Source organism: Antrostomus carolinensis, unplaced genomic scaffold (genome assembly GCF_000700745.2).
Source record: "Antrostomus carolinensis isolate BGI_N321 unplaced genomic scaffold, ASM70074v2 scaffold6927, whole genome shotgun sequence".
NCBI classification, from domain to species: domain Eukaryota; kingdom Metazoa; phylum Chordata; class Aves; order Caprimulgiformes; family Caprimulgidae; genus Antrostomus; species Antrostomus carolinensis.
This window is the reverse complement of record NW_010325461.1, coordinates 2,369-28,263: the sequence shown is the minus strand read 5'-3', so window position 1 is coordinate 28,263 and position 25,895 is coordinate 2,369. Positions and strand designations below refer to the sequence as shown.

The 25,895-nt window shown below is 47.4% G+C and overlaps 5 protein-coding genes across 5 annotated transcripts; 3 read left to right on the top strand and 2 right to left on the bottom strand.

The window, feature by feature from the left end:
* The first annotated feature begins 1,233 nt into the window (after positions 1–1,233).
* Positions 1,234–2,214, top strand: LOC104527494 (mas-related G-protein coupled receptor member H). The gene has a single exon (XM_010171224.2). It carries the CDS (start codon positions 1,234–1,236, stop codon positions 2,212–2,214), a length of 981 nt encoding a protein of 326 aa, XP_010169526.2.
* Positions 2,215–5,382: 3,168 nt separating this feature from the next.
* LOC104527493 (mas-related G-protein coupled receptor member X1-like) lies at positions 5,383–6,360 on the top strand. Its single transcript, XM_010171223.1, has one exon. It carries the CDS (start codon positions 5,383–5,385, stop codon positions 6,358–6,360), a length of 978 nt encoding a protein of 325 aa, XP_010169525.1.
* Positions 6,361–11,312: 4,952 nt separating this feature from the next.
* Positions 11,313–12,290, bottom strand: LOC104527491 (proto-oncogene Mas). The gene has a single exon (XM_010171222.1). The coding sequence runs from the start codon at positions 12,288–12,290 to the stop codon at positions 11,313–11,315; it is 978 nt and encodes a 325-aa protein (XP_010169524.1).
* Positions 12,291–14,755: 2,465 nt separating this feature from the next.
* On the top strand, positions 14,756–15,742 carry LOC104527490 (mas-related G-protein coupled receptor member H). The gene has a single exon (XM_010171221.1). It carries the CDS (start codon positions 14,756–14,758, stop codon positions 15,740–15,742), a length of 987 nt encoding a protein of 328 aa, XP_010169523.1.
* Positions 15,743–18,803: 3,061 nt separating this feature from the next.
* On the bottom strand, positions 18,804–19,760 carry LOC104527489 (proto-oncogene Mas). The gene has a single exon (XM_010171220.1). The coding sequence runs from the start codon at positions 19,758–19,760 to the stop codon at positions 18,804–18,806; it is 957 nt and encodes a 318-aa protein (XP_010169522.1).
* Positions 19,761–25,895: the final 6,135 nt, after the last annotated feature.

Sequence of the window (25,895 nt, the reverse complement as noted above, 5' to 3'; positions counted from 1 at the left end):
GAATTTGCAGCTCTGAGACATCAAGGCTGTGCAAGGACTCTGCCCTCACCGGATCCCCTCGTGACTGGTGAGAGGGGTCTGGGGCTCATCTCTGCTCCTGTCAATGGGAGACTCAGATCTGCTCTTCCTTGGTTGTTCCATTCTTCCCATCCACCTCCTCAGCCCTTTTCAGTCTTTAAAGGGCAAATGGCTCTGCATGCCTCTTCTTTCTCCCTCCACTCCTCTTCCAGCTCTCTGTCTGTCTCCTGCCACCCTGGACCCAAGATTTTCTCTCCTATTCCTATTCCTATTCCTATTCCTATTCCTATTCCTATTCCTATTCCTATTCCTATTCCTATTCCTATTCCTATTCCTATTCCTATTCCTATTCCTATTCCTATTCCTATTCCTATTCCTATTCCTATTCCTATTCCTATTCCTATTCCTATTCCTATTCTCTTGATCTCTTCTCTTCTCTTCTCTTCTCTTCTCTTCTCTTCTCTTCTCTTCTCTTCTCTTCTCTTCTCTTCTCTTCTCTTCTCTTCTCTTCTCTTCTCTTCTCTTCTCTTCTCTTCTCTTCTCTTCTCTTCTCTTCTCTTCTCTTCTCTTCTCTTCTCTTCTCTTCTCTTCTCTTCTCTTCTCTTCTCTTCTCTTCTCTTCTCTTCTCTTCTCTTCTCTTCTCTTCTCTTCTCTTCTCTTCTCTTCTCTTCTCTTCTCTTCTCTTCTCTTCTCTTCTCTTCTCTTCTCTTCTCTTCTCTTCTCTTCTCTTCTCTTCTCTTCTCTTCTCTTCTCTTCTCTTCTCTTCTCTTCTCTTCTCTTCTCTTCTCTTCTCTTCTCTTCTCTTCTCTTCTCTTCTCTTCTCTTCTCTTCTCTTCTCTTCTCTTCTCTTCTCTTCTCTTCTCTTCTCTTCTCTTCTCTTCTCTTCTCTTCTCTTCTCTTCTCTTCTCTTCTCTTCTCTTCTCTTCTCTTCTCTTCTCTTCTCTTCTCTTCTCTTCTCTTCTCTTCTCTTCTCTTCTCTTCTCTTCTCTTCTCTTCTCTGCTCTTCTCTCCTCTCCTCTCCTCTCCTCTCCTCTCCTCTCTCTCTTTTTTTTCCTCTGCTCAGTTCTTCTTTTCTCTGGCTTGCAGATGTTGTAGCTCATGGAAGAGGTGTGAAGACTGAATGACCAGAGGACATTCACAGTAGACCTGAGAGTCACTAATTTTGCCTTTATCTCTTGCCTTCCTCCAGGTGAGCACAAGAAAGAAAGGAGGAAGATGGAGCGACATCCCAACAACACGATCCATGACTGGCTCACAGCCTCCCCAACACCTATGGAGAGCACGGTCTACAGGGATGGACACAACGGGACCAGGTGCTTTGCAGAACACATCCCTGAAATCGTCACTGGTAGCATCACGCTGCTCATCTGCCTGTGTGGGCTGGTGGGGAATGGGGCCATTCTCTGGCTCCTTGGCTTCTGCATCAAGAGGAACCCCTTCAGCGCCTACCTCCTGAACCTGGCCGTGGCGGACACCTGCTTCCTCCTCTGCACATCAGCTTTCCTCCTCATATATCACATGCCCATGCTCACCTGCTTTCAGCCTGAGCTTCTGCGGGTGCTGCCACTCTTCCACTCCATGGTTCTTCTCACGTACAGCACCAGCCTCTACCTCCTCACAGCCATCGGTGTGGAGAGATGTGTGTGTGCCCTCTGGCCCTTCTGGTGCCGCTGCCACCGCCCGAAGCTCCTGTCAGCCATCATGTGCAGCCTGCTGTGGACCCTCGCCTGTGTGCTTGCCGGGCTGGTGTATTTTGTGTGTGACCTGGGTCACTCTGGACACTGCTGGATGGTTCTTGGGACCTTGTGCTTCCTCAATTTCTGCTTTTTCACTCCCCTTATGGTTGTTTCCAATGTCATCCTCTTCATCAAGCTTAGGCAGAGCTCTTGGCAACACCACCCAACGAGGCTGTATGCTGTCATCTTCCTCACTGTTTTCTTCTTCCTCCTCTTTGGCATCCCACTCAGTGTCCAGATCTTCCTCAACTTCTTTGTCTACATCAATTTTGTCTTTGAGATCTGCCTGTTACTGGCCTCTGTCAACAGCAGCATCAATCCGGTTATTTACGTCCTGGTTGGGAGCTATGGAAAGTCCAGGTTCAAGAGATCCATCAAAGTGGCTCTTCAGAGGGTCTTTGAAGATAGAGCAGATTCCCAAGAGGTGGGTGAGACCCCTGTGATAGGAATTGCTGCCTAAACCCCTATGGTTGCAGACTGGCACCTGGAAAGGGGCAGTCCTGCCTCTGCACCCTGGGACAGCACCCATGGGAGCAGAGCCCTTGCCTGGTTGGGTGAGTGTGACCAGGAGTTGATAGTTGTGTGTCCTCCCAAGACATATCCATGCTTGGTGAGATTTCCAGGAGCAGGGCTGGTTCTCACCTCAAAGTTATTTTTAAGTTATTTTAATAAAAGTGTCTTTCTTGTAACTTGCTGGTGGTGGCAGTTCCTTCCCTTGCTGGCTCTGTGGGTTGTCCTTGCTTGTTCTCAGAATTACCATTGTGATGGTCCCCTCATGCTGCCCACTGGTTTATAACTGAAATGATGTGGTCTAGAAAGTCCTGCATCATTTTTTTTTCCCCAGGATTAACATGACCACACTCCTGGGCCCCAATCTGTACCTTCTCTGCTTCCAAACATGGAGATGTCCTACCTCTTCCTGCCTCTTCTACCTTCCTACCTTCTTCTGAGATCTTGGTGCCTGATACTAAAGCACTGACTGCTCATTACCTTGATCCTCAAAAGCCCGCAGAGCAGCAAAGACAATGGTGAGGGACAGAAATGACATTTTCAGCTCCCTCTGGCTTGATGTCCTCCTGTGCCACAGGCTGATGGAGAAAATCCATCTTGGTCTGGCTGATGGAGCTGGCAGCATCAGTTGGTAGCCAAACCCTCACCGGGGAGGCAGGAAGGGACAGGCAAAGAGGCAAGAGCTGCTGGTGGTCAGCACTGTGCTGGGTTGGACAGAGGATGGACAGACAGACAGCTGGGGACTGATGGCTGTTGGAAAGTGCAATTCTGTGCCGGTGGGTGGAGAAGCCCATGGAGGAAACTTGGGCAGCCCCAAGAAAAGAGTCAGACATAGAGGATGGGAAGGGTCTCATAGATGGTGGCTTGAGGAGGTTGAGCTCTGCCTGCCAGGTGGTTTTGTGAGATTTCCTAACAAAAAGGAAACACAGAAACAACTGCTGCCCTCATGTTGACAGAACGTGGCTTCCACAAACCCAACCCAAACCCAAACGAATACCTGATGTCTGTAAATCTTGTGTTGGAAATGAAAATGAAGGTGCTCAAGATGTTGCCCAGGAAAGCAGAAGCTTAGACACCCTGGGCAACCCCTTTGCAGAGCAGATGAGGAGATCGGGCAGTGAGAGTTGTGTTGCATGGCATTATTCTGGTGCACCTTGATGCTTTCCTCATCATGACCTGTTGGCAGTGGAAAGGGTTGGCTTGGTGAGGGGATGTGTGATTCTGGAGTTGGGGACACAAACACAGCATCAGCGAGGGAGAGAAGAGGTGGTTTTGGTCCTGGGGTCCCCATATGTGCCAGTTCCCAGTAGGACCATCCCTTGTTCCCAGATGCAACAAGAGCTGTTTGTATTTGTCCTTCACCGCAGCCAGCCTAGGTAGGAATCATCTCACCTAACTTTATCACATGGTCCTGTCAGAGAAAACAACTGTAGGCTGGTGATTGACCACAAAGGGAGTATAGGAGACAACTCAGATGAAACCCTTAAATTTTAGATGGCCAAAGCCAACTCAGTAGCATTGATTCACCTCTCCTTAGGGAAAAAAAAAGACTTTCCTGAAATCCCAAGTCATCTCTCTGCTGTCCACCTGAGCTCTGGTATCTACACCAATCTTGTGATTCAGTTACCTCCTTGATGTCCACAGCGGCATGTTCTTGGAAACTGAATATATGAAGGTCAAGTGTCTCTGTGAAATTGGGGTGTACAAGTGGCAAACCTCGATCTGACTCAGAAATAGAAGTGTTGGAGCAACATCAAGTTTGTAGTGGAGGGTCCTAAAGATTCATCTCTGGAATGAGAGGAGGAAAGTTCAACCAGAGCAAAGATGTGAATATTTTTCACTCATAGAATCATAGAATGGTTTGGATTGGAAGGGACCTTAAAGCTCATCCAGTCCCAACCCCCCTGCCAGCAGCAGGGACACCTTCCACTAGACCAGGCTGCTCAAAGCCTCATCCAGCCTGGCCTTCAACACTTCCAGGGAGGGGGCACCTACAACTTCCTTGGGCAACCTGTTCCAGTGTCTGACCACCCTCACAGTGAAGAACTTCTTCCTAATATCTCATCTAGATATTTTTTGGATTGGGTTGCTTTAAAATAAAATGAAAGAGGAACCTGACACGGAGACAATCAGTATTTCCCATAGGTCTTGTTTTCTGAGAGTCTTTTTTTGTGAGTCATTTCCTGTACAAAGCCAAGAACAGATTATAACCAGAACCCTGACTCTGTGAAATGCCGTGAAATAGTTCCCTGTTTGCAAGAACCCTGGAGAACACAACCAGCTTGGCTAACACTGAGAAAAGTGGTTTATGAAAGGACCTGAGAACAACTCCACGCTGGACTCTGCACAGCTCACCAAGGCAGGCTTTGGTTCAGTTTTCCATGTGATAATTCCAGGAAGCCTCATCATGATCCCAACGTGGGGGCGGCAGCTGGCGAGTGCGAGGTGATGTGAGTCCGCAGTGCGTCTGCTCCAGTGAAGTTCTCCCGGTTGCGAGAGGAAAGAAGGTCAGACTTTTCTGGGTGGGTTTTTTTATTTCAGCCTCATCAGTGCCTCCCCTCATTGGTTTTGAACCTCTTGTCAATTTGTACCAGATCTGATGGGGCAACAGTTGTCTTTATGATGTTAAGACCTTTAAATGTTGTGGGAAAAGGTGGTAGGGGAACACCAAAATGAGTGTCCCACTGAAGGAACCCAGCAGCTTAGTAATATCAACAATAATATTAGACACCTGAGAATCCCTATCACATCCACCCCCAAACCCACTTGCTCTTTGACATCTCCAAGGACTTTTCATCCAGAACTTCTCCAATCTTTTCATCTTATTATTTCCCTCTTCCAGATCTGTCCTGTCCAAAGCCAGGAGGCATCTCCCTAACTTTTGCTCCACCTCTGTACATGCTCTTGTTCCAGGTGTTTCATACACATCTCCTCACATTCCATCTTCCATCTCTTCTGTCCTTCGTTTCACTCTCTGCTCCTCCACATGGAAGCTGGAGCATGGTTGCAAAGATCTGAAAAGCCTAGTGTGGAGGACAGTAGAGTTTCTGACATGTCTCTGTTTCCTCTTGTCCCTCCAGCTGTGTGAGGGGGAAGGAGAAGTAGCAGAAGTTTCCTAATGAGCACATTGTTCTCTGACGTGGGAAGAGCTGACCCTGCTTGCTGGAGCCAGCCTGGTGGGACAGTGGATAACAGGACTTGGCATCACAGGCTGCTGAGGCATGAGGACGATGACTACAACCAGACTGACTGTGAAGTTGATCACTCAAGCAAAGTCCCTGTCACGCTGCTCATCTGCCTCTGTGGGCTGGTGGGGAATGGGGCTGTTCTCTGGCTCCTCGGCTCCCACATCCGCAGGAACCCCGTCATCACCTACGTCCTCAACCTGGCTGTCGCCAACTTCACCTTCCTTCTCTCCATCACCATTGCCCTTGGGATACTTTACAGTCCAGAGAGCCTTTGTCACAGGCTGAGCTCATGGGACATGACAACTGTGTTGAACGTCACCATCCTCTTCACTTTCACCGCCAGCATCTTCCTCCTGACAGCCTTCAGTGTCGTGATGACTCTGTCCATCCTCCTCTCAGCCTGCTGCCCCTGCCACCACTCCTGGCACCTGCCAGTGCTCGTGTGTGCCCTGCTCTGGGTCCTCTCCTTCCTGCTCACCATCACCCTCTACCTCTGCCCTGCGATGCTCGTTGTCTTTGTCCTGAGCTACCTCCTAACCGTGCTTATCCTGATTTTTTCTGGTCTAACCCTGCTTTGCAAGGTCTTCTGCTGTTCAAGGCAATGTCCCCCAAGGAAGCTCTGTGTTGTAATCCTTCTAGCTGTCTTCTTCCCCTTCTTCACCGCTGATTTTGGTTACTGGCTCTTGCTACGACTGTTTGACTTCTCGGTTTTTGTCTTTGATGCCTCTCTCCTGCTCGCCTGTGTGAACAGCAGCATCAGCCCCGTCATTTACTTCTTGGCTGGGAGCTGTGCGAAGAAGTTCACACTTTCTCTTAGGGTTGCTTTCCAGAGGACTTTTGAAGATGGAACAGAGCTCCATAATAGAGGCAAAACTCCCAGAGAAAACACAGTGGAAACAGCTGTTTAAACCCTTGCAGCCCCTCCCTGAGAGAAGATGCTCAAGGGATGGAGATCATCCCAAAATGAAATACCCATCAAAATGTTTTGTTGTGAAACTTATGCTTCGAATCTGTCCTGTCCAACAGTTCTGAGCTTTTCTTGTCTCAAAAGTGAGCTCCTTCCACCCTGCTCACTATTAAAACAGAGCCACAGAGGCTCTTAGCTCCTGCCAGTGGGCTTGGTTTTCTTTTGGTGTGTCTGCTGAAGAACAGAGCACAGGTGGGTAAGAAAGCTTGTCACAGCAAGGTAGAACAATTGCTGGGCAAACCTTTGTGTGTGCATCTCAAGACCATAGAATCATAGTGGTTGGAAAAAACCTTTATCAAGTTCAACAATAAACCCAACACTACCAATTCCACCTCTAAACCATGTCCCTAAGCACCTCATTCTACCCAAGGTGATGATACGTGTGAAAAATATGTGGAGACTTCACAGTCAGCTTTGTAACCAGGCAAATCATCATGTGTTTGGGATTGTCCTTGGAAGGCTTTCCCTGAAATGTGTTGCTTCTGCTGCAAACTGAGTTCTGTCCACACATCATGTGAGTTGTCTGCATGCAAAGGGGGTTTTGACTGGAACTGCTTCTTGTGGTTCCTCCCACTTTTCTCCAGCATATCTGGATGGTCAGCTTGAGTAAATGCCATTTGGCAACCAGGACCTGAGCTCTGTGTCCATTTCTGGTGTGTTCGTTCTTCATTTAGGAAAAAATAACCCAAGAGGAGTAGGGTTGAAATGAAACAACCCCAAAAGCACAGCCCTGCCTGGAGAACCTGTAGAGACTGGATTTTCCATGGGAAAGAGGATACAGGGAGAGGGAAGGAAAACAATGGACTTCCTATGGAAAAGACCCTGTTGAGACCAGGAGGATTGACTACCTGTAGCCTGGCTCAGGCACTTGCTGGGTAAGAGGGATCATGGCAGTGTTTTCTCTGCTCCTCTTTCCCCTCCATGGCTGTCAGCCCTTGCTATGAAGGAGCTGGTGGGGGTCCAGCAGCTCTCATTTGCCTGTCAACTAAACCATCACCAAACCATTGCTTTGGGGCTGATTTCCTGGTGTGGCTCCCCACCAGGTTCCAGTAGGAGCACAAGGGAGAGGTTGGGAAGATGCAGCTGGCAGGGAGGGATGAAGGGAAAAAAGGGATCATCAGTGCAGACCCAGGAACTACTGATGGCTTCTGGGACCAAGGACGGTGACAGAAGTTTCTCTGTCCTTTGCTTGGTCCTTCAGTCCAGAGTTAGATGTCACCAGACAGGCTGGAATGGAAATCCATCACTTGGTGTAGTTATGGGTGCAGAACCATGATAACTAAACCCATAAAATTGTGGTGAAAACAAGAAGCTTAGAGAGGTGGTGGCCTGGGTGACTCTGCAGGCAAGGGAGATCATGGGAAGAAGGAAAAGCACATGGGAGGATTGTGGTCCTTCTGCACCTGCCTTGGGAGACACTCCTTGGATGATGTGAGCCCTTTCCTGGACAACAGGTTGTAACTCAGAAAGTTTTTACTTTCCATAGAATCCCAGACTGGGTTGGGTTGGAAGGGACCTTAAAGCTCATCCAGTCCCAACCCCCCTGCCAGCAGCAGGGACACCTTCCACTAGACCAAGTTGCTCAAAGCCTCATCCAACCTGGCCAAGATTTCCTTTCCAAAGGAAAGTGGGAGAGAGGGAGAAAAAAACCCTTCCCAACTATGGAAGAATCCCGCCCTGTTCTGTGAAACAACCCTGTTAATAAATGCTTCTTAGATGTTTAATCTCATCATGTGTCTTCAAAGCATGACTCACCACAGATGGGTAATACTTTAACTTCTCTTTCTAAAAGCAGTGTCACATTAGTTACCCTTGGATTTAAGGCAGCGGGAGAAGGATGGACAACTTCCCACTGTGTCAGAGAAATGGGTGGGTGAAAATAGACATTTGTGATTTGAATTCACTGGAGGCTTCTTCCAGTGAGAAACATCTCTGCTAACCACAAGCATCCCAAAGAGATGTCATCTGCTGCCCAGATTCCTCCCAGAATCAATGAGGTCTTGACACTGTCAACAGATGGCTCATCCCAGCTATTGCAGGCACCTGCCTTAGGATGAGGTTCATCATGCTCTGAAGGTACCTGTCCTGCTCATAGACAAGGGAGAAGCTTTAGAATGACAGGAAATAAGCCATTTTCTGACAGAGTTGAGTCAACCTTGCTCTGTTCACCAGTGACCAGCTGTGGAGTGAAGCCCAGTTGTTTATTCAACAAACTTTGGAGTCAGAGTTACCATGTTGGAAACAAAAAAGGTAGCTAGAAGAAGATCAATGCAATCAGGACCTTGGAGTGGACAGTTGGTCATTGAAACCACTGTGCACAGGAGCTGGTCACCTCCTCCTGAGGATGGTCAGGTTCAGGATAGAGGTGGTGAAGGGCTTCCTCTTGATGCTGAAGATGGGGAACCAAAGGATGGCCCTGCTCCCCAGCAGCCCACACAGGTGTGTTACTCTTAATATCTACAAAATTAAGTGGCCCATACATCTGGTTAGGTTAATTTCCATATTTTAGGTTATTTTGGTGATGGACACAGAGGTGTGTTCAGTGGAGTGATGGTGAAATCTTTGCTGTGAGCAAAGGCAATGCAGGAATTGGTGTCTCTGACTTGCCAAGATCATCTGATCTGGTAATTCCCAACCTTGCTTCACAGCATGGCTTGGAGCTGTGTTTGGGGAGTGTTTGGTGAGCTGTGCCAGAGCAGGTTCCCATCTCAGCCTCTGCAGCTGACATTTGCTCACTGTGCTTCTCTCTGGCATCAGAGAGATGATCTTTGGCATCAGACCTCCTGAGTTGGGCTGTGTTATCTCACCCTTCACCTTGAAATATTCCCTTTCAAAAATCAGTGTCTTTTCTGGAGATACAGCTTCCTCCATCTCCCTTTCCAAGTTTGGAGGACAGGGTATCATAACTTTGACAGAACTAAGGCAAAAGAGTCTGAAGCCTCCTTTGAGATGCTTTTGTTCTTGTGGACAAAACTTTTGTGGAGATATTGGTTGCCCAAGGAAGCTGTGGATGCCCCCTCCCTGGAAGTGTTCTCGGCCAGGTTGGATGAGGTTTTGAGCAACCTGGTCTACTGGAAGGTGTCCCTGCTGCTGGCAGGGGGATTGGGACTGGATGAGCTTTAAGGTCCCTTCCAACCCAAACCATTCTATGATTCTATGATATTGAGAAGTAAAACATGTCTTAAAAACCTCTCTTGGTTTTCCTGTAGGGACTGATGGGAGCAGGGCTGGAGGAGATTCCCTGCTCCCTCATAGGGACACTTATTGTGTTGTCCAGTCCCTGAGAGACTCCAGCAAGGAGGTGACAACCTCCAGGATGTGATGTCTCATCATCCAGCCATAGTGTGTCACAACAAGTGGTGTTTCCCTGGAGCACAGTTGGAAAGCAGCACCTTGTGTGAACTCCTTGGCATGAACACGAGTTCTGGGAAGGTGCCACTAGGACACTATGGAACCTGTACTTTTCTCAGACCGATTTAACCCTGGAATTAAACAGCGTGACAAATGTCCACTTGAGGTACAAGAGAATGTTCTTGTTTCTTCCCCAGCTCTGCAGCCCGACCTGGTGTTGGTTTGTCTCTCTTTCCATCAGCTGGGAATGCAGGGCCGGCTCTGCAGAGCAGCTCTTCAGACAGAAGAAGGATGCTCCATGCCATCCATACCCCTCTCCTGCCATCTAGAGGCATCAGCCCTGCAGATATCTGTGCAGTCACCGCTGGCCCTGGGCTGGATGTACCCTCCAAGCCTGGGATGTGGGTGGGCAATGGGGTTTGGGGCTCCCACTCCTGCCTGGGGGGGTCCATGCAGCCCCAGAGGAGGCAGAGGGGTTCAGCTGGGCTGGGAGGTGGGTTTTGGTGAGGATGAATTGCCAGCTAGCCACTCTTCACAGGGGTAACCTACTTGGCTTCCAGGAGCAAGTGGCTGTCCCAGGAGCCCTCACTCTCCAATTCCCATTGGGGCTGCAGTAGATGTAAGGAATGGCCAACTCTGCCATTGCAACATCTCCATGAACCAGGGTCTGGAGGGGGCTGCACTGGCCCATGGACAAGCTACACGGCTGCTTCCCATGGCAGTGGTTGCCTCTACTCTTTGCTCAGCCTTTCACTTCAGCATGGGTGCAGTGGTGATGGTGAGATGCCCACATGACCCCCTTGGCTTGCCCATTTTTGCAATCCTTTCCAAAGAGCCTTGTCTCGCTTGAATAACAGATGTGTCCAGAGCTCCCAAAGGACCTAACGTGTCTGGGGGACACTGAACTGGGTTGTATGTCCTGGAGAAAAGGAGGCTGAGGGGAGACCTTGTGGCTCTCTCCAACTCCCTGAAAGGAGGGTGGAGAGAGGTGGGGGTGGGTCTGTTCAACCAAGGCCCAAGGGACAGGACAAGAGGAAATGGGCTCCAGTTGTGGCCAGGGCAGTTGAGATGGGATGTGAGGAAGAATTTCTTTGCTGCAAGGGTTCTGAGGCATTGGAAGGGGTTGCCCAGGGCAGTGGTGGAGTCCCCATCCCTGGAGGGATTGAAGAGTCGTGTAGACACAGTGCTGAGGGACATGGGTTAGTCATAGGGGACTGGTCAGTGTTGGGTTCATGGTTGGACTCGATGAGCTTCAAGGGCTTTTCCAATTGAGACCATTCTGGGATTCTGGGTTTCTATATCAGACTTTCCCCAGAAAAAAGACCCCCCCAAAACACCACAAAACTCATCTGCTGAGCCAAAGGAGGAAGAGTTTATTCTCTGGGGCCAGAGCAATGAGGGTCACTGCTGTGGGGAATCCAGCCCTGGGCACAGGGACCGAGCCCGGCTGAGCAGCGCTGTGCTGGGTCTGTGTACCAGCCCCCACGTCTCCATCCCTGTCTGCGAGGTGCCACATCTCCAGGTCTCCTCATCAGCAGTGCCTTATAGAGTGGTCTCCACCTCAGGATCCCCAGGCACGTGGCTTTCCTCCTTGGTCATCACTTTCTCTTCAAAGACTCGGTGGAGAGCGGCTTTTGCAGAGAACTTGAACCGGCGTTTTTGGCAGCTCCCCACCAGAAAGTAAATGAACGGGTTGATGCTGCTGTTCAGCGAGGCCAGCAGGTAAGAGAGATGAACAAAAAGCAGATTTAAATAGAGAGGATCAAGGAAAACCACCACAGTGAGAGGAAACCCAAAGATGAACAAGAAGATCACGCTGAGCAGGATGGCAACGTAGAGTTTCCCCGGGTGTCGTTTCTGTGAGCCGCGTTGGAGTTTGATGAACAGGGAAAGGTTGGAAAGGAGTGGGAATAAAGTGAAAATGAGAAAATTGATGATGCTGAGAGCTTGGAACACTTGTTTACAGCTTATATGAAAAGAGAAGTAACAGCTCAAGAAAACCAAAGCAATATAAAGTCCAGCAAGAGCCCAGAGAACCCCACACATGATGCCTGACAAGTGCGTTGGGCGGTGACACCGGTACCAGATTGGGAATAAAACAGAGAGACACCTCTCCATGCTCATTGCTGTCAGGAGATACATGCTGGCAAAATACCAAAACAGAACCAGATCCATCAGGATGTACTTGGTGAAGGTATGATTAAACGAGAAATGACAGGGGACAATTGAATTGACGTATAATGTCAGTATAACAAGAAGGAAGAGGAGCAGAGAGAAGTCAGCGATGGCCAGGTTCAGGACGTAGACAGTGAAGGGGGTTTTCTTCACGTGGAAGCCCAGGAACCACAGGACTATCCCATTCCCCACGAGTCCACAGACAGAAATCCCCATACAGACACCTGAAATCATCAATATACTGAAGTTGTGTGCTCTGCACAGAGATTGATTGACTGCCTGAGAGTCTGCGGAGCCAGAATTCAGGTAGTTCAGGGAGAGGTTTGTTGTGTTGATCTCCTCCATGGCAAATGACCCTGCTCTGGGTGGTCGCCTTCTCCCTCTCCCACCACCTCCTAGGAGAGACAAGGAAATGAGGGACATTGGTGTTCCCAGCACTCACCATCTTTCCTCCAGGGAGGATCCCATCCCCTGCTGTGCCCAAGAACAGGCTCCCACCCCTCCAGCACTGCCCCTGGCCAGGAGGTATCTCCACCTGCCCGTCCCCAGTATCCTACCTCCTGGTGCTGCTGCAGGACCTCCAGCACACCTGGCCTCCAGGCTCACCAGGAGAAAGAGGGTGGTGATGACTGCCAGGACCACCCCGCTTTGGCCTCGTCCCTCGTGCCTGAGGAGCAGATGTTTGCCCAGAGATCACGTCCTGTGGTCAGGAGACTCCCCTCACAATCTCATCACATCAATGACAGCTTCCCCTCACGTGTCCCATGGATGGCAATCTTGTCAGAAAGAGTTGTCCACGTCACCCTCTTCCTCTCCTCCTGCCATCCTCCATCTTTCTCCCACCATGCGAGGGGCTTCCATCTTTCACTGTGTGTGGTGGTCCAAGACTTCCAACCCCATCTCATGGATGGACCTTGAGCCTATGCTCTAGCACTGTTTTGAGTCTGTCTCTGGCTCCAACTCCTGCAGGTCCAGGTTGGACCTCCTGGAAAGACTGTGGACCTTGTTCATTACTGTGCATTCATCACATGAAGTCAAAGGACACCCTTGGAGGACATCAGTCTTGGGGATGACAAGCACAGGCAATCACTCCCAAGAAGAGGTATCCAAAGGATGGAAAACACATGAAAGAGGGAGAGAAAATAAGCCATGAAAATGCCAGTCCCTGTGATGCTGAAGGACGAGCTTGTGTGACAGGAACCACTTGTAGATAAAAGCACGTTTGCAGCACCATGTACCCCACAGAATGTAATCTCAGAGGAGACACACGCGTGGCAGGGGTGTGATTAGAGGCAGTGGCCAAAGCCCTCGTGCTGTTCTCTATCTGAATACTGGGGATTTTGCACGGCAAGTTGAGACACGGCCAGTGCTCTGCCTCATGGGCTGCTGCTGAGGGGACTCTGTTGACATCCCAGGTGCAGGGAGTGAGTGTATGATGAGGCCTGGTGGGGCAGGGGAAGGGATGGGCATGACCAGAAGTGGTTCTGCATCTGAGGAATGATGGGAAGAAGAAGGATTATGAGGGTTATGGGACTGTCCAAGGAGCTTCTGCTGGTTCATCCTCATGGTTGATGGTCCCTGGCTCATCTCACTCATTCTCATCTTTCTGCCTTCCTCTTGCCCTGCCAAATCTCTTCCTCACCATCCCCTTGGTCATGCAGGCTGTAAGGATAGCGAAGGCACGGAAGAGAGCTAGAGGAAGTCTTCCACCACTAGCTTTGCACAGCAACACTCAGGAGACCCCAGTATGGTGAGCTGAAGCTGGAGGATGGGCTGTAGAGATCCTGACCAGAAGACCATTATACATCTGGGAGTTAGTCATCCACAAAACACTCAACCTGAGTAGTCCCAGGCCTGTGCTGTGCCGTGCTGAGCTGGGTCATGATGTGCAGCTCCCTTGGTCATCAGATAAACCTGGTTGGTTGATGGTAAGAGAGGATCCTGCAGGCAGCTCCCACTGGGTGCTGGTGATGCCACCACCTGCATGTTCTTGCCTTTATCTAAGGCTGCTGCAATGGTTCTCATGTGAATGTAGAATGAGTTGTTTTCTTACCTAAGAAAATCCTGTAATAGCTCAAACCACCAGAGTGGAGTAACCTTTCCATGGACAGGATCTGCCCTGATCAGAGGTTTATTTGATGCTGCAAGACCTGGAGTTCCTGACACCTGATGGGACACAAGATTATCTGCACCATCCTCTCCTTCTTCATAGTTTTAGCTCTAAGAAATGGCATTTGAAATGGTACTTTACAGAGTCTGAGCACCTTTCTTAATGGGATCTTAACAGATCAGCACCTCCTGGTGAAAAACTGGGGGGGAGGAGAGGAAGGGGTGACGTGGCCAACTCCTACTGACAAGATCGCCGTCCATGGGACATGTGAGGGGAAGCTGTCACTGATGTGATGAGATTGTGAGGGGAGTCTCCTGACCATGGGATGTGATCTCTGGGCAAACATCGGGGTGGCCCCAGCAGTCATTGCCACCCTCTTTCTCCTAGAGAGCCTGGAGGCCCTGTGTGCTAGAAGTCTTGCAGCAGCACTGTTCCCAGGAGCACCAGGAGGTAGGATGCTGGGGACGGGCAAGTGGAGATACCTCCTGGCCAGGGACAGTGCTGGAGGGGTGGGAGCCTGTTCTTGGGCACAGCAGGGGATGGGGTCCTCCCTGGAGGAGCCTGGGGCTGGTGTGGGGCTGTGGGGAAAGATGGTGAGTGCTGGGAACACCAATGTCCCTCATTTCCTTCTCCTTCCTCATCTCTCCTAGGAGGTGGTGGGAGAGGGAGAAGGTGGCCACCCAGAACAGGGTCATTTGCCATGGAAGAGACCAACACAACAAACCTCTCTCTGAACTACATCCCTTCTGGATATCTGGACTATGGGGAAAATATCACATTTGAATGCACAAGGCTACCTTATGGACTGATGGTCTTTGCAGGTGTCTGTATGGGGATTTCTGTCTGTGGACTCGTGGGGAATGGGATAGTCCTGTGGTTCCTGGGCTTCCACATGAAGCAGAACCCTTTCACCGTCTACATCCTAAATGTAGCTGTTGCTGACTTCTTTCTGCTCCTCCTGTTTTCCCTGCTCGTGTTGGCAGTTCTGATCTCCACAACGATTTGTCCTCATTCGGTTGATTTGATTTTTTTCTACATAGATTTTGTAACTGTAGTTGAGTTTTTGTGCCACTTCTTTGACCTTAGCAGCTTGAGTCTCCTGACAGCGATCAGCGTGGAGCGGTGTATGTCTGTCCTCTTCCCCATCTGGTATCGCTGCCAGCGCCCAAAGCACTTATCAGGCATTGTCAGCGGGGCGCTCTGGGCTTTCGCTGGGGTTTTTGTTTCCTCCATGTATCTCAGCTTCAGCTTTGCTGAAGGCTACGAGACAGTAATTGCAGGTGTAGCCATTGCCATTGCCATGGCTTTGTCATCAATGATGTTGATTTCCAACCTATCCCTCTACATCAAACTTCGATGTGGTTCACACCGACGTCGCCTGGGGAAACTCTATGTTGCTGTCCTCCTCAACGTGATCTTCTTCTTTGCCTTCGGTATTCCTTTCAGTCTAGAGGTTTTCTTCAATTTTCCAAGTTCACATGAATTACTTCCTGAGATTACATCTTTTCTGCTGGCGATGGTGAACTGCAGCATGAATCCAGTCATTTATTTCCTGGTGGGGAGTTGCCGGCAGCGCCGGTTCCAAGGCTCCGTGAAAGTTGCCTTCCGTCAAGTGTTTGAAGAGAAAGCTGGGAGTGAGGGGGAGAGCCACGTGCCTGAGGACACTGCAGTGGAGACCACTGTATAAGACTGCTGGTGAGAAGGTCTGGAGATGCAGAGCCTTGCCAGGCAACCTGGGGGATGGAGGTCCCCATGCACTTGGTACCCGCTTGCTGCCAGAGAGGAGAACAATGCTGCAGCTCAGCATGGAGACAGATCACCTCTTCTACTCTTCTTTGTGCCTGATCCCAAGTCACTCTGTGGGTTGTAAGGCACCATTTGACTATGAGCTGGTGCAACACCTAAATAGGGCAGAAGATAGCTGTCTAGAGGTGCTTGCCCCTCCTTCTGTCCCCCATTAGCTGACCCTGACTCTCCTCTCCCAAAGAGGACATAGCCTTCTCTTACTATCTGCTGCCCCTTCCTTCCTGTGACATGAGGCCACATCTCCATGAAAGGAGCACGAGAAGGAATTTGGCAGTTGATGCTGGGAAGGGTTGGAAGGGGAAGGCTGCTCCTGTGAGGTAGGGTGGGGTGAGAGAGAGAAGTGGGCTGGTTGTTGTAGAAGCTCTTGGAAGGGAGAATGGAGTAGGTGCTTGAAGGGGAGGTTGGGGATAACTACTGGGGGACAGAGGCTTGGGAAAGGGAATCAAATCAAGGCACTGGAGGGTCTTTCATCTCCTGCATGTGGTGCAAACTGGACTATTCTGAAGCGTCCATGTGCCCACAGACATCCCTTCCTCCAGGCCTTAACAGCACCACAGAAATACCAGCAGTGATGTGTGTGTCTTCTACTGAAATCAATGAGAAAATAAAGATTATTTCAGATTCTGGTGTCCAGGGACTCCTCAGAGGAATGGAGTGAGGTTTGGTGTCCTTGGGGAACAGATGACACCATCCCTCGCAGGCACCACATGCAGCTGGCACATGGACCACATTGAGGAGCACACTCAACACTTATGGTCAGGGCTGCCCCTTTCCTTTCAGCTGTCCCCAGGGAAGCAGAAATGTGGGCTTTTTCCAGGGTACTGGTGGCCCCTGAGGAATGTACCCTTCTCATGCATGACCGTTGATCTTCTGGATGCCCTGTTATCATCCTTCCAGAGAGACACCAAGCAATTCAGAGGACAAACTTAATTCAGATGCTGAGGACATTCTCCCTGGTGGGCTGAGATGACCATGCTGGTGTTAGTTCCAGGTGGAGAAGCCTGCAAATGGTCACCATCTCCTTGCAGGTCCTATCCCGGACTTCTTTTGGACCACAGGAGACAGTTACACTGCAAATATCTGGCAGATGCCACTCCTGAGAATGCTTGTCCTTTACCATGGGTGATTGAAGGTGTCTGTGATGATGGTTTATACACTGGCATCACTTTTTAAATGTCCAAAGTTGGATGTAAATTGTTCACATCAATGTCATGTGTAAAACGTGTTGACATTAAACGCCACGTGTCTTCATGATGGGGACGTTTAAGGACAAACTGTCAAGATGGAAAGTTTTTCACAGTTTATATTCTGTTTGTTGTTATCAGTTGGTGGCTTCTTCTAAGCACAATCATGTTTTTAAATACAATTTGTTTTCCTTTTAAAAAAAAAGGGGGGCTTTTGACACTTTTAATAATAACAGAAACGTTTCGGTTCTCCCAGTGATAAAATAATTACAGATATTAAAAGGCAAACATTTTTAACATATTTTCTGATAAATGGACGCTCTCTTGCCTTCAGCAGCAGAAGTCAGAAGATAAAGAACTTTACTTAAAAATAATTGATGGCATAGACCTCATCTGAATCAACTATATGTATCTTTGTAGAACAAGAGCATTAAAAATTAAAGAACAGTAGAAATGGAACTCAAATTTCAGCTTTCAGGAACTGTAAACAGGAAGCAAAAAGCAACTACAGACATTAGAGTGACCCACTATTTTTTTTAAGTGGTGCTTTTTTGAAATTAATAAAAAAAAGGCAAGTGAAGAGAAAAAAGATCATAAACAGTAGAAGAATGCAGGTTCCCTTTAGGAAAATAGTTGCAGTTTAAGGTAAGAGGAGGAAATCTGTAAGATTCCTCAAAGAATATTACCTGTGTAGTCTTTTTTCTATCAATTTAGCTTAAAAGAGTAAATGTTATGTAGTCTGATAGTACAACACCTCAAATAATCACATTTTGCATCTCAAGGGATTTGATCTAGAGAATAATTGGTTGCCAATCGTGGTATTTATTTATTTATCCTTCTTCTGTTTTCCTGTTTTTTTCCCCTATCCCTGAATGTATTTCTGTTGGTACAGGAGATACTAGAAGCCATGGGTTGTTATGTGTCCTCCTTAAAGGACATGTTGTAGTGAGATGCAGATACTTTGTCCTGGGTTACAGGAAATTAAAATAATAAGCAATTCCAGCCCTTTATTTCTTTGAAAAACAAGAAAAAGGAGAATATAACTCAGTGCATAAAGTTGTAAGGCAGGTTGGGAGGAGCTGGAGCCCTTTTCTACTACATCGTAACTCTACGGTGTGGAAATCTCCCTAGTTCATGGAAGAAAGGGAATTCCAGGGTGTGAAGCATTTCACTATTCCAAATGCTCACATTAGGAAGCAAAGAATCACGTGCTCTGTGAGCCACACAAGGTTGCATGTGTTGCTGAGATACAGGTATTTAAAATGAAGTGAGATAGATAGACTCTCCTTCCTGGAATTTCATGGCTGATTTCATCAGGAGGAGGATTGGTTCCCATCTCATCTTCAGAGATCTGAGTAAAAAGTGATTGAGACTTAATGAATTTGATATTGTTGTGCTGTCACAGACAGAGATTTATTGAGTGAGCTGCAAATTCTGAGGGGGATTCCTTTGATAAAATGCAGACACCAAGACATTTCACCTTATCAAATTGAAATCATTTAATGGCCACTGAAAAGAAACAGGCACTTTCAATGTGGTCCTAATACAGGTCAGATAAATTGTGTGGTCCAGGTGTTTATGTGCTTTCACTGACCACAGATGGTGCTTAAAATAACTAGCCAAAGGGTAGAGCTCTACAATGAAGATACTGAAGGTTAAGTGAGATAAACCTTCCCCAATACCTCTGAGTTCTTCAATTCTGTAAACTATTGGCCCTCAGCTCCAGACCAGAGTTCCTGTGTTAGGCACAGCAGAGTATTAGGAGGACATAGTCATTGTGTCACGGGTTTCCCGTTCATCTTTGTCATCTGCTGAATCTTCAAAAGCCCTCTGGAATGCCAGCCTGAGGGTGAACTTAATTCTCCGATCCCTGTAGCTCCCCACAAGGAAGTAAATGACAGGGTTGAGACTGCTATTCACGCAGGACAGCACAAAGCCAATCTCCGGGGAGTAGAGAAATTTGTAGCCCAAGAAGTCAAAGAGGATCAGGACACTCAGAGGCACAGCAAAAATGAGGAAGAAGAGGACGGTGAGCATGATGACGGTGAAGAGCCTGCCTGTTCGGAGGTGTTGGGAGCTGCATTTGACTCTAAGGAAGAGGGTCAGGCTGAAGAGCAGCATGAGGGGTGTGCAGAAGAGGAAGTCCAAGGCTCCAATGGTGATGAGCACCAGCTGGCAGCTCCTGGCAGAGGGGCGAAGGGTACACAAAACATAGCCAAGTGTGTTCAGCAGCAGGGAGATAGTCCAGAGCAGGCCGGAGATGATGCCAGACAAGGGCTTTGGGCGGTGGCTTCGGCACCAGATTGGACAAAGGACAGACAAGCACCTCTCAATGCTGATGGCAGTCAGAAGATACAAGCCGGTCCCATACATGAAAAGATCCAGGAAGAGGAATATCCCAAACTGCACCCCTACGTTGAACTGCATCAGGTACTGAACCGTCTCGATGGCAATGCAGAGGAGATACCCAAAGTCGGCAGCAGCCAGGTTCAGGATGTAGACAGTGAAGTGGTTCCTCCGGATGCGGAAGCCAAGGTACCATAGGACCATGCCATTCCCCACCATCCCACAGACAGCACTGATGAGGCAGAAGCTCTCCATGAATTTGAGGACAGCATATGATGCCTCTGTCTTTCCAACATCCCCGCTCTGATTAGTCCCATGAGCCTGGCTGGTTGTGGTTGGAAGGAAGGTTGATGTAGTTGAAGTATTCATAACGAGTGATTTCAGACAGACCTGTAAGCAGAGAGAAGAGAGGTGGTAACTCCAATGTGACTTTCCCTCATGGTGACCTGGTGGCATTTCTGGATTTCAGATATATTTCAGAAATTTCCAGCTCTTCGTAGCCAGAACTTGATTTAGAGAGGGATGGTTGTGTTTGAACTTAGAGCACAGAGCGTTGTTCAAAGCACTGAGGACAAATCCTATATGACATGTAGGAAAAGTTAGATTGCAGTGAATTTCTCCCCTTTAAAAATTCATTTCTTGAGGGTCCTTTTTGCAGCCAGTATTGGGAAATAAATGTCTTTAAAAAGCACCAGAAAAGCTCAGATTAATCATGTCTGTGAAGTACCTCTTTTTCTCGTGTGAATAAAAAGAGAACCCAGCGTTGAGAACTCTGGGATCATTGTCTTTGCTTCATGGAGCTGGGATTAGGTGAGACAAATCTTGTCAAAAGTTTGTGAAGTTCTAGGCAATCAGCACAGAATTCTAATCAGCATGAAAGCTGGTTGAGTTCTGTCCTGTACATATGTCCAGAAACCATGGTAGAGAGTATTCCAACTAGCTGGTAGATTTTTATGTTGATGACTGATTTTCAGATGGATGGAGTCAGCCCTTAATAACTTCCTTCTCAGGGAGAAACTGTAAGAACCATATGTGGGACAAAATGTCTGATCTTCACATTGGAATTATGGCTTAAATAATTATTTCACCCCATTCCCTGAGGCAGTTCTCCCTGCTTCTTCCCCCGTGATACTGGGATCTGAATGACAATCTTGGGGGGAAAAAAATAGTGAAAAAAGAGATTTCACAGCTTTTGTTTTGTCTGATGAGGTGAAACTGTGACTTTTTTTTCCTCTCTCCCCACCAGCTATTAATTTTGCCATGGGAAGGTAGAGAAGTATCCTGAAAGACAGCAGGAGACAGTTGAAAAGGAAAGAGGAACAAGTCACAAAGGGGAGAGCTAGGAAGATGTGAATCACTGAACAGTCTAACCAGCATGAACAGTCTGTTCTCTCTTTGTAAAATGCTGCAGCAAACGTGGAGCTCAACTTCCATAAACAAGTGAAATGGGACAGAATGGACCATTATTGTTTCATCTCAGCACCCCTGACCAGTGGAGACAATCTTGCTGCCTTAGTCTGTGGAAAGCACGTAGTCCAGCAGTGCTTGGTTGGGCATCCAACTGGGATGGTTACACCAATAGCTTTCACCATTACAAATGCAAGTATCTCATTGAACATTGCTTTTAAAGCTCTCATTGGAATTACTGGAGGTTTATGAGCACCTCCAGTGGTAAAGTATTTTGTTCTAAGATAGGTGTCTTAGATGTGCAGTCACCTGCCTGTCTTTGCTGACTGAAGATACCTTGCAGAGTGCCAGCTTCAGCAAGAGGATTAATGGGTGGACAACTGAAGTTAGCTGAGGTAAATTCCACCCTTAACTTCACCAGGGCAATGTAGGATGTGAAACCTTTAGGGTTGACTGAAATCAGGGTGGATGCCCCCTCCCTGGAAGTGTTGGCGGCCAGGTTGGATGAGGCTTTGAGCAACCTGGTCTAGTGGAAGGTGTCCCTGCTGATGGCAGGGGGATTGGAACTAGATGAGCTTTAAGGTCCCTTCCAACCCAAACCATTCGATGGTTCTATGATTTTAACTTCTGGCACTGCCATACCCTTGTATAACAAGCTGCATGATTCCATCCTCAGCTGTTAGGGGACCTCAAGTGTTTCTAACATTAAGACTTTAGAGTCCAGTGGTCTCTAAAGAATTTCAGTGCACACTGAAAGGGAGTATGGAAAACAGAAACCATCATCTCCCTCAGAATGCACAGGATCTCTGTTGTAGCAGTTTCACAACAGGAATATCCATGAGTTCAAACCCACCTTCTCTTCCCTTCTCTAGGAAGAGCATCCATACTGCCTGACCAACATCCCTAGCAAGGTGACCTCTTCCCTGAACATCTGTAGCAAGTAAATTGAAAATATGCAGCCTTGTGACTTTGTTCACTTCCTCACTGCCTGCTTTTGGGGTGGCACCAAATTATCAGACCTTGATTCGCAGTAGAAACCAGCTGAAGCAGCCTGTCCCCATCCCTGGAAGTATTTAAGAGTTGTGTAGACACAGTGCTGAGGGACATGGGTTAGTCATAGGGGACTGGTCAGTGTTGGGTTCATGGTTGGACTCAATGATCTTAAAGGCCTTTTCCGATTGAGGCAATTCTGTGATTCTGTAACTCTGTGAACCAAGTCTGCTGTGAGGAGAAAGCAAGACCCAGTGGTTAAGTGGTTTCCTAGGCTTTAGAAGACCCAATGCAGCACTGTCCTCTGCCACAAGGTATCCACATAATCTGAAGCAAATTTCCAATTGATTTGAACAGGACATGAACATTTAAATGTCCTTTAAGCTCTGTCTAAACCCACTCCAGCCTTCTGACCAGGTGGCTATTTCAGGAAAGCAGCTATTCTACCTCCCTGCTGCAGTCATCTCCAGAAGGCTATTGACCCCATCCTGCAGAATTGCATCCCTTTCCTCTGGGCATTCAATGACTTAAGGTTTTCAATCATATTTCCTAATGTTAAATGACATCTTCCTGTGTCACTGGTCATTTATGCACAAAGAATGCCAGGTACAGATATGGCTGTAACGGTTGCCCTGTGGATAAATGACAACACATCAATAATTCTGCTTTCCACTGTAATGGAAGTGAAGGAATCCTTCTTTGACTTCTGTAGACCATGGGAAAAAAAAATACTGAAAAAGTCACAGTTCTCATATATTTATCGTACAGCCTTTGAAAGACTATTTTCTTTTTGTCTCCAAGACACATTCATGTCTCCAAGACACAATCAAGAAGTGAGTCTGCTTCCTTAATGAAACTAATTAATGAAAGCTTGCATCAAACAGCAGCAGACCGAGTCTAGGTGGTCCTTTTCTCTCTTGAGGTTAAGCATCCTTCCTGTGGTTTGCATGCTGAGTACCATGTAGTTCTTGTGGCAGATATCAGACTAAACAAACTTGATACCACAAAGATATTTTAGACTAGGGACACAAAGTTATGATGTTGTATTTTCTTGGCTAACCTTAAATGATCATTTAAGACCAAACCTACTAATCCCAGGCCTCTGAATAATGGCATCTTCTATTAAGAGTTGTATTTAGAGCAATTCAATAGTACTTGTTCATGGAAAAGGATCCCTGGAATGAAGCTCTCCTTTATCCTGAAAATGATGAAGACAATTCCTTATCTATAGCCAATTTCTAACCAGTAGGAGAAGAAAATGTTTTATCTTCTTTACTCCATTTTCTTTTCTCCTCCCCTCACCATCTCCCCAAGATCATGACAGAAAGCATTAGACAGAGTGCAATGGCAAAGATAACATCTCAGAATTTCTCACCTTTCTGTGGGTTCCTTGGAATTTCAACGACTGATTTGCAGCAGCTGCCTGGTATGGATCCTCTGGGGAAAATTGTCACCTGAATTCTGTGACATATGGTCCAGATAAAATCCTTGTGTCATACTGTAGAGCTGGGCTAGTTAGGCACTCTTTAAAAAGCCACGGTCTTTTCAGCGTGACATCCGCCAGCCAGCCAATCGCTCTCCTGGGGAAATATCTAGTTTGTTGTGTGTGGTCACTTAGATTTGAACCACTTCCCCCTTCCCTCTTTGTACAGAACCTGTCACTGTCGTGGCTCTGGAAATGGTTTGGGTTTTTTTTTTCACTACTTCTCCCTTCTTCAGCCAGTCTCACAATGCAAAACAAGCAAGAACTGTCTGTACAAAGTTATACCTTGCTTCTTGCACCGATGATTTGTTTCCTACTCGTGTCTCTCAGATGCTCTAGTTTCACAGTCCTTGTAGAGGATGCCCTATTGCTCCTCAGGGTCACATAGGTTGAGAAATTTTCTGTCCTCTTCTATAACGCCTGCTAATGATTTCACAACCCCCCCTCAGCATAACTTCTCATTCTCCAAGGACCTATTGTCCCTGACAAACTGGTATTAACACATCTATCACCACAGAGTGTCCTCTGCTGACCCACAGCCCCTCCCAACACAAGTTACCACCCTATTTAGTCCCTACTGCTTCACCCAACCTTTCCTGGAGGAGGGTCCACCTAAACTCCATAGCCTTACCACACCACAGCACCTACAATTGCACAACCTCTGCTTGTGCTGCCTTCAATACTCAACACCCACTTCTGCTACCATGAGATCTTTCAACCCAACTTCACACTCCATAGCATTACCTGCCTCTTCATACTGTCTTTCAGCACAGTCCTTCACCGCACCTCGGGCACTTCTGATTTCACAAAATCCCTCAAGACAGCCTTCAGCCTTGTGCCTTCCATTTCCACTTTCACAACTTCCCCCCCTAAAGTGCCTCAGCCCCATCCCGCCCACCAACAAACTCACACCTCTTCACCACCTTGTGTTTCTATCAAGACAGCCCCTTGCCAGCATTCACTACCCACCCACACCACCTCACTCATCTTCTCACCATGCACAGTCTCTCCATGTGCATGAGCTACCACCATCATGGTGTCCAAATCCACGTGCCAACCTAAATGGAGTGAAAATGAGGGGAAAAAACCTTTCTTCTTTCTTGGTAGCAAACACATCCTTATAGAGAACTATTTTGTAACAGGAGATACAAGCAACTCTTGACTTGTGCTTGTGCATTAAGTCACTGCTGCTAGTCCATTTGGAAACAAAAGGAGATGAGCACAATGCCAGTGAAATTGCTGCCACGTGTGTCAGTGGGTACAAAAACTGGTAGATTTGGCCCAAAATAGCTTAGCAGGCCAGATATCTGATGGTTCATCTTTATCTTCTTCTGTCATTTGTTGTTCCTCTTCCCTTCCCAAAGATTGTAAGAATTTTTTTTACTTTCTTACCCAATACTCTATTTCCTATAGTGACTGCTGTTAACTCTTTTCAACCTGGCCAAGACTCCAGGCTACTGTGTAAGATGATATTTAAGTTAGAGGAATGTTTTCACCCAGAGCAGTATTTAATCTCCTCATTAATTTGGAGATTTTAATTTTCACTGCAGAAGTTTCAAGTTGAAAGAGATGAGGCTCTTCTTGACAACAAGACTGTACAGAATCACAGTGGTTCAGATTGGAAGGGACTTTTGAAGATCATCTAGTCCAACTCCTCTGCCACGGGCAGGGACAACTTTCACTAGACCAGGTTGCTCAAAGCCCCGTCCAACCTGACCTTGAACACTTCCAGTGATGAGGCATCCACAGCTTCTCTGGGCAACTCGTTCCAGTGTCTCACCACCCTCATCTTAAATATTTCTTCCTTATGTCCAATCTAAATCTACTCTCTTTCAGTTAAAACCATCGCCCCTTGTGCTGTCACTACAAGCCTTGTTGAAAAACCTTTCTCTTTCTTATGAGCCCTTTTTATATATTGAAAGGCTACAAGAAGGCTTTGAGGAGTCTTCTGTTTTTCAGGTTGAACTCTCTCAGCCTTTCTTCACAGGAGAACTCAATTCACCAGTATCCCCAGGTCCCTCTCAATCTGTTCATCACCCAGACTGTACTGATAGTGGGGATTGCCCCAACCCAGGTGCATGACCTTGCACTTGGCCTTGGTAAGCTTCATGAGTTCTGATGGGTCCAATCCTCATGATGAAGATATTAAATTGTATTGGGCCCAGTATGGACCATTGAGGGACACCACTTGGTGGTTTTTACTTGGACATTGAGCCATTGACTGCAACTCTTTGGACATGGTCTTTGTTTGCCTTAAGTAATTTTGTTCAAAATCTAGATGTCTATTTCAGACCTAATCCCACCCTAAAATTAGTCCTGAGGTAGATTAAGTGAGTTAATTTCTGGAGAGATCTATTTCTTTCCATGGGAGAGCCTAGAGTGACAAAGCCTCAACTCAGCTGACTTCCATAGGTATAAAAAAGCTGACTTCCTCCCTCGGTTTCCCCATTTGTCAAAGAAGGATTTTTTTCACTTTACAATTTGCTGACCTTTGCTAAAACATGCAAGTTCTTGCAAGAGGCTTTATCCACTGGATTGCTGGTGATGACATTTCATGCAAAATAGGACTTGAAGTGTCATCAAGAGGTAACCCAGACCATCTTCTCCCTCAGTGAAAATGTAAC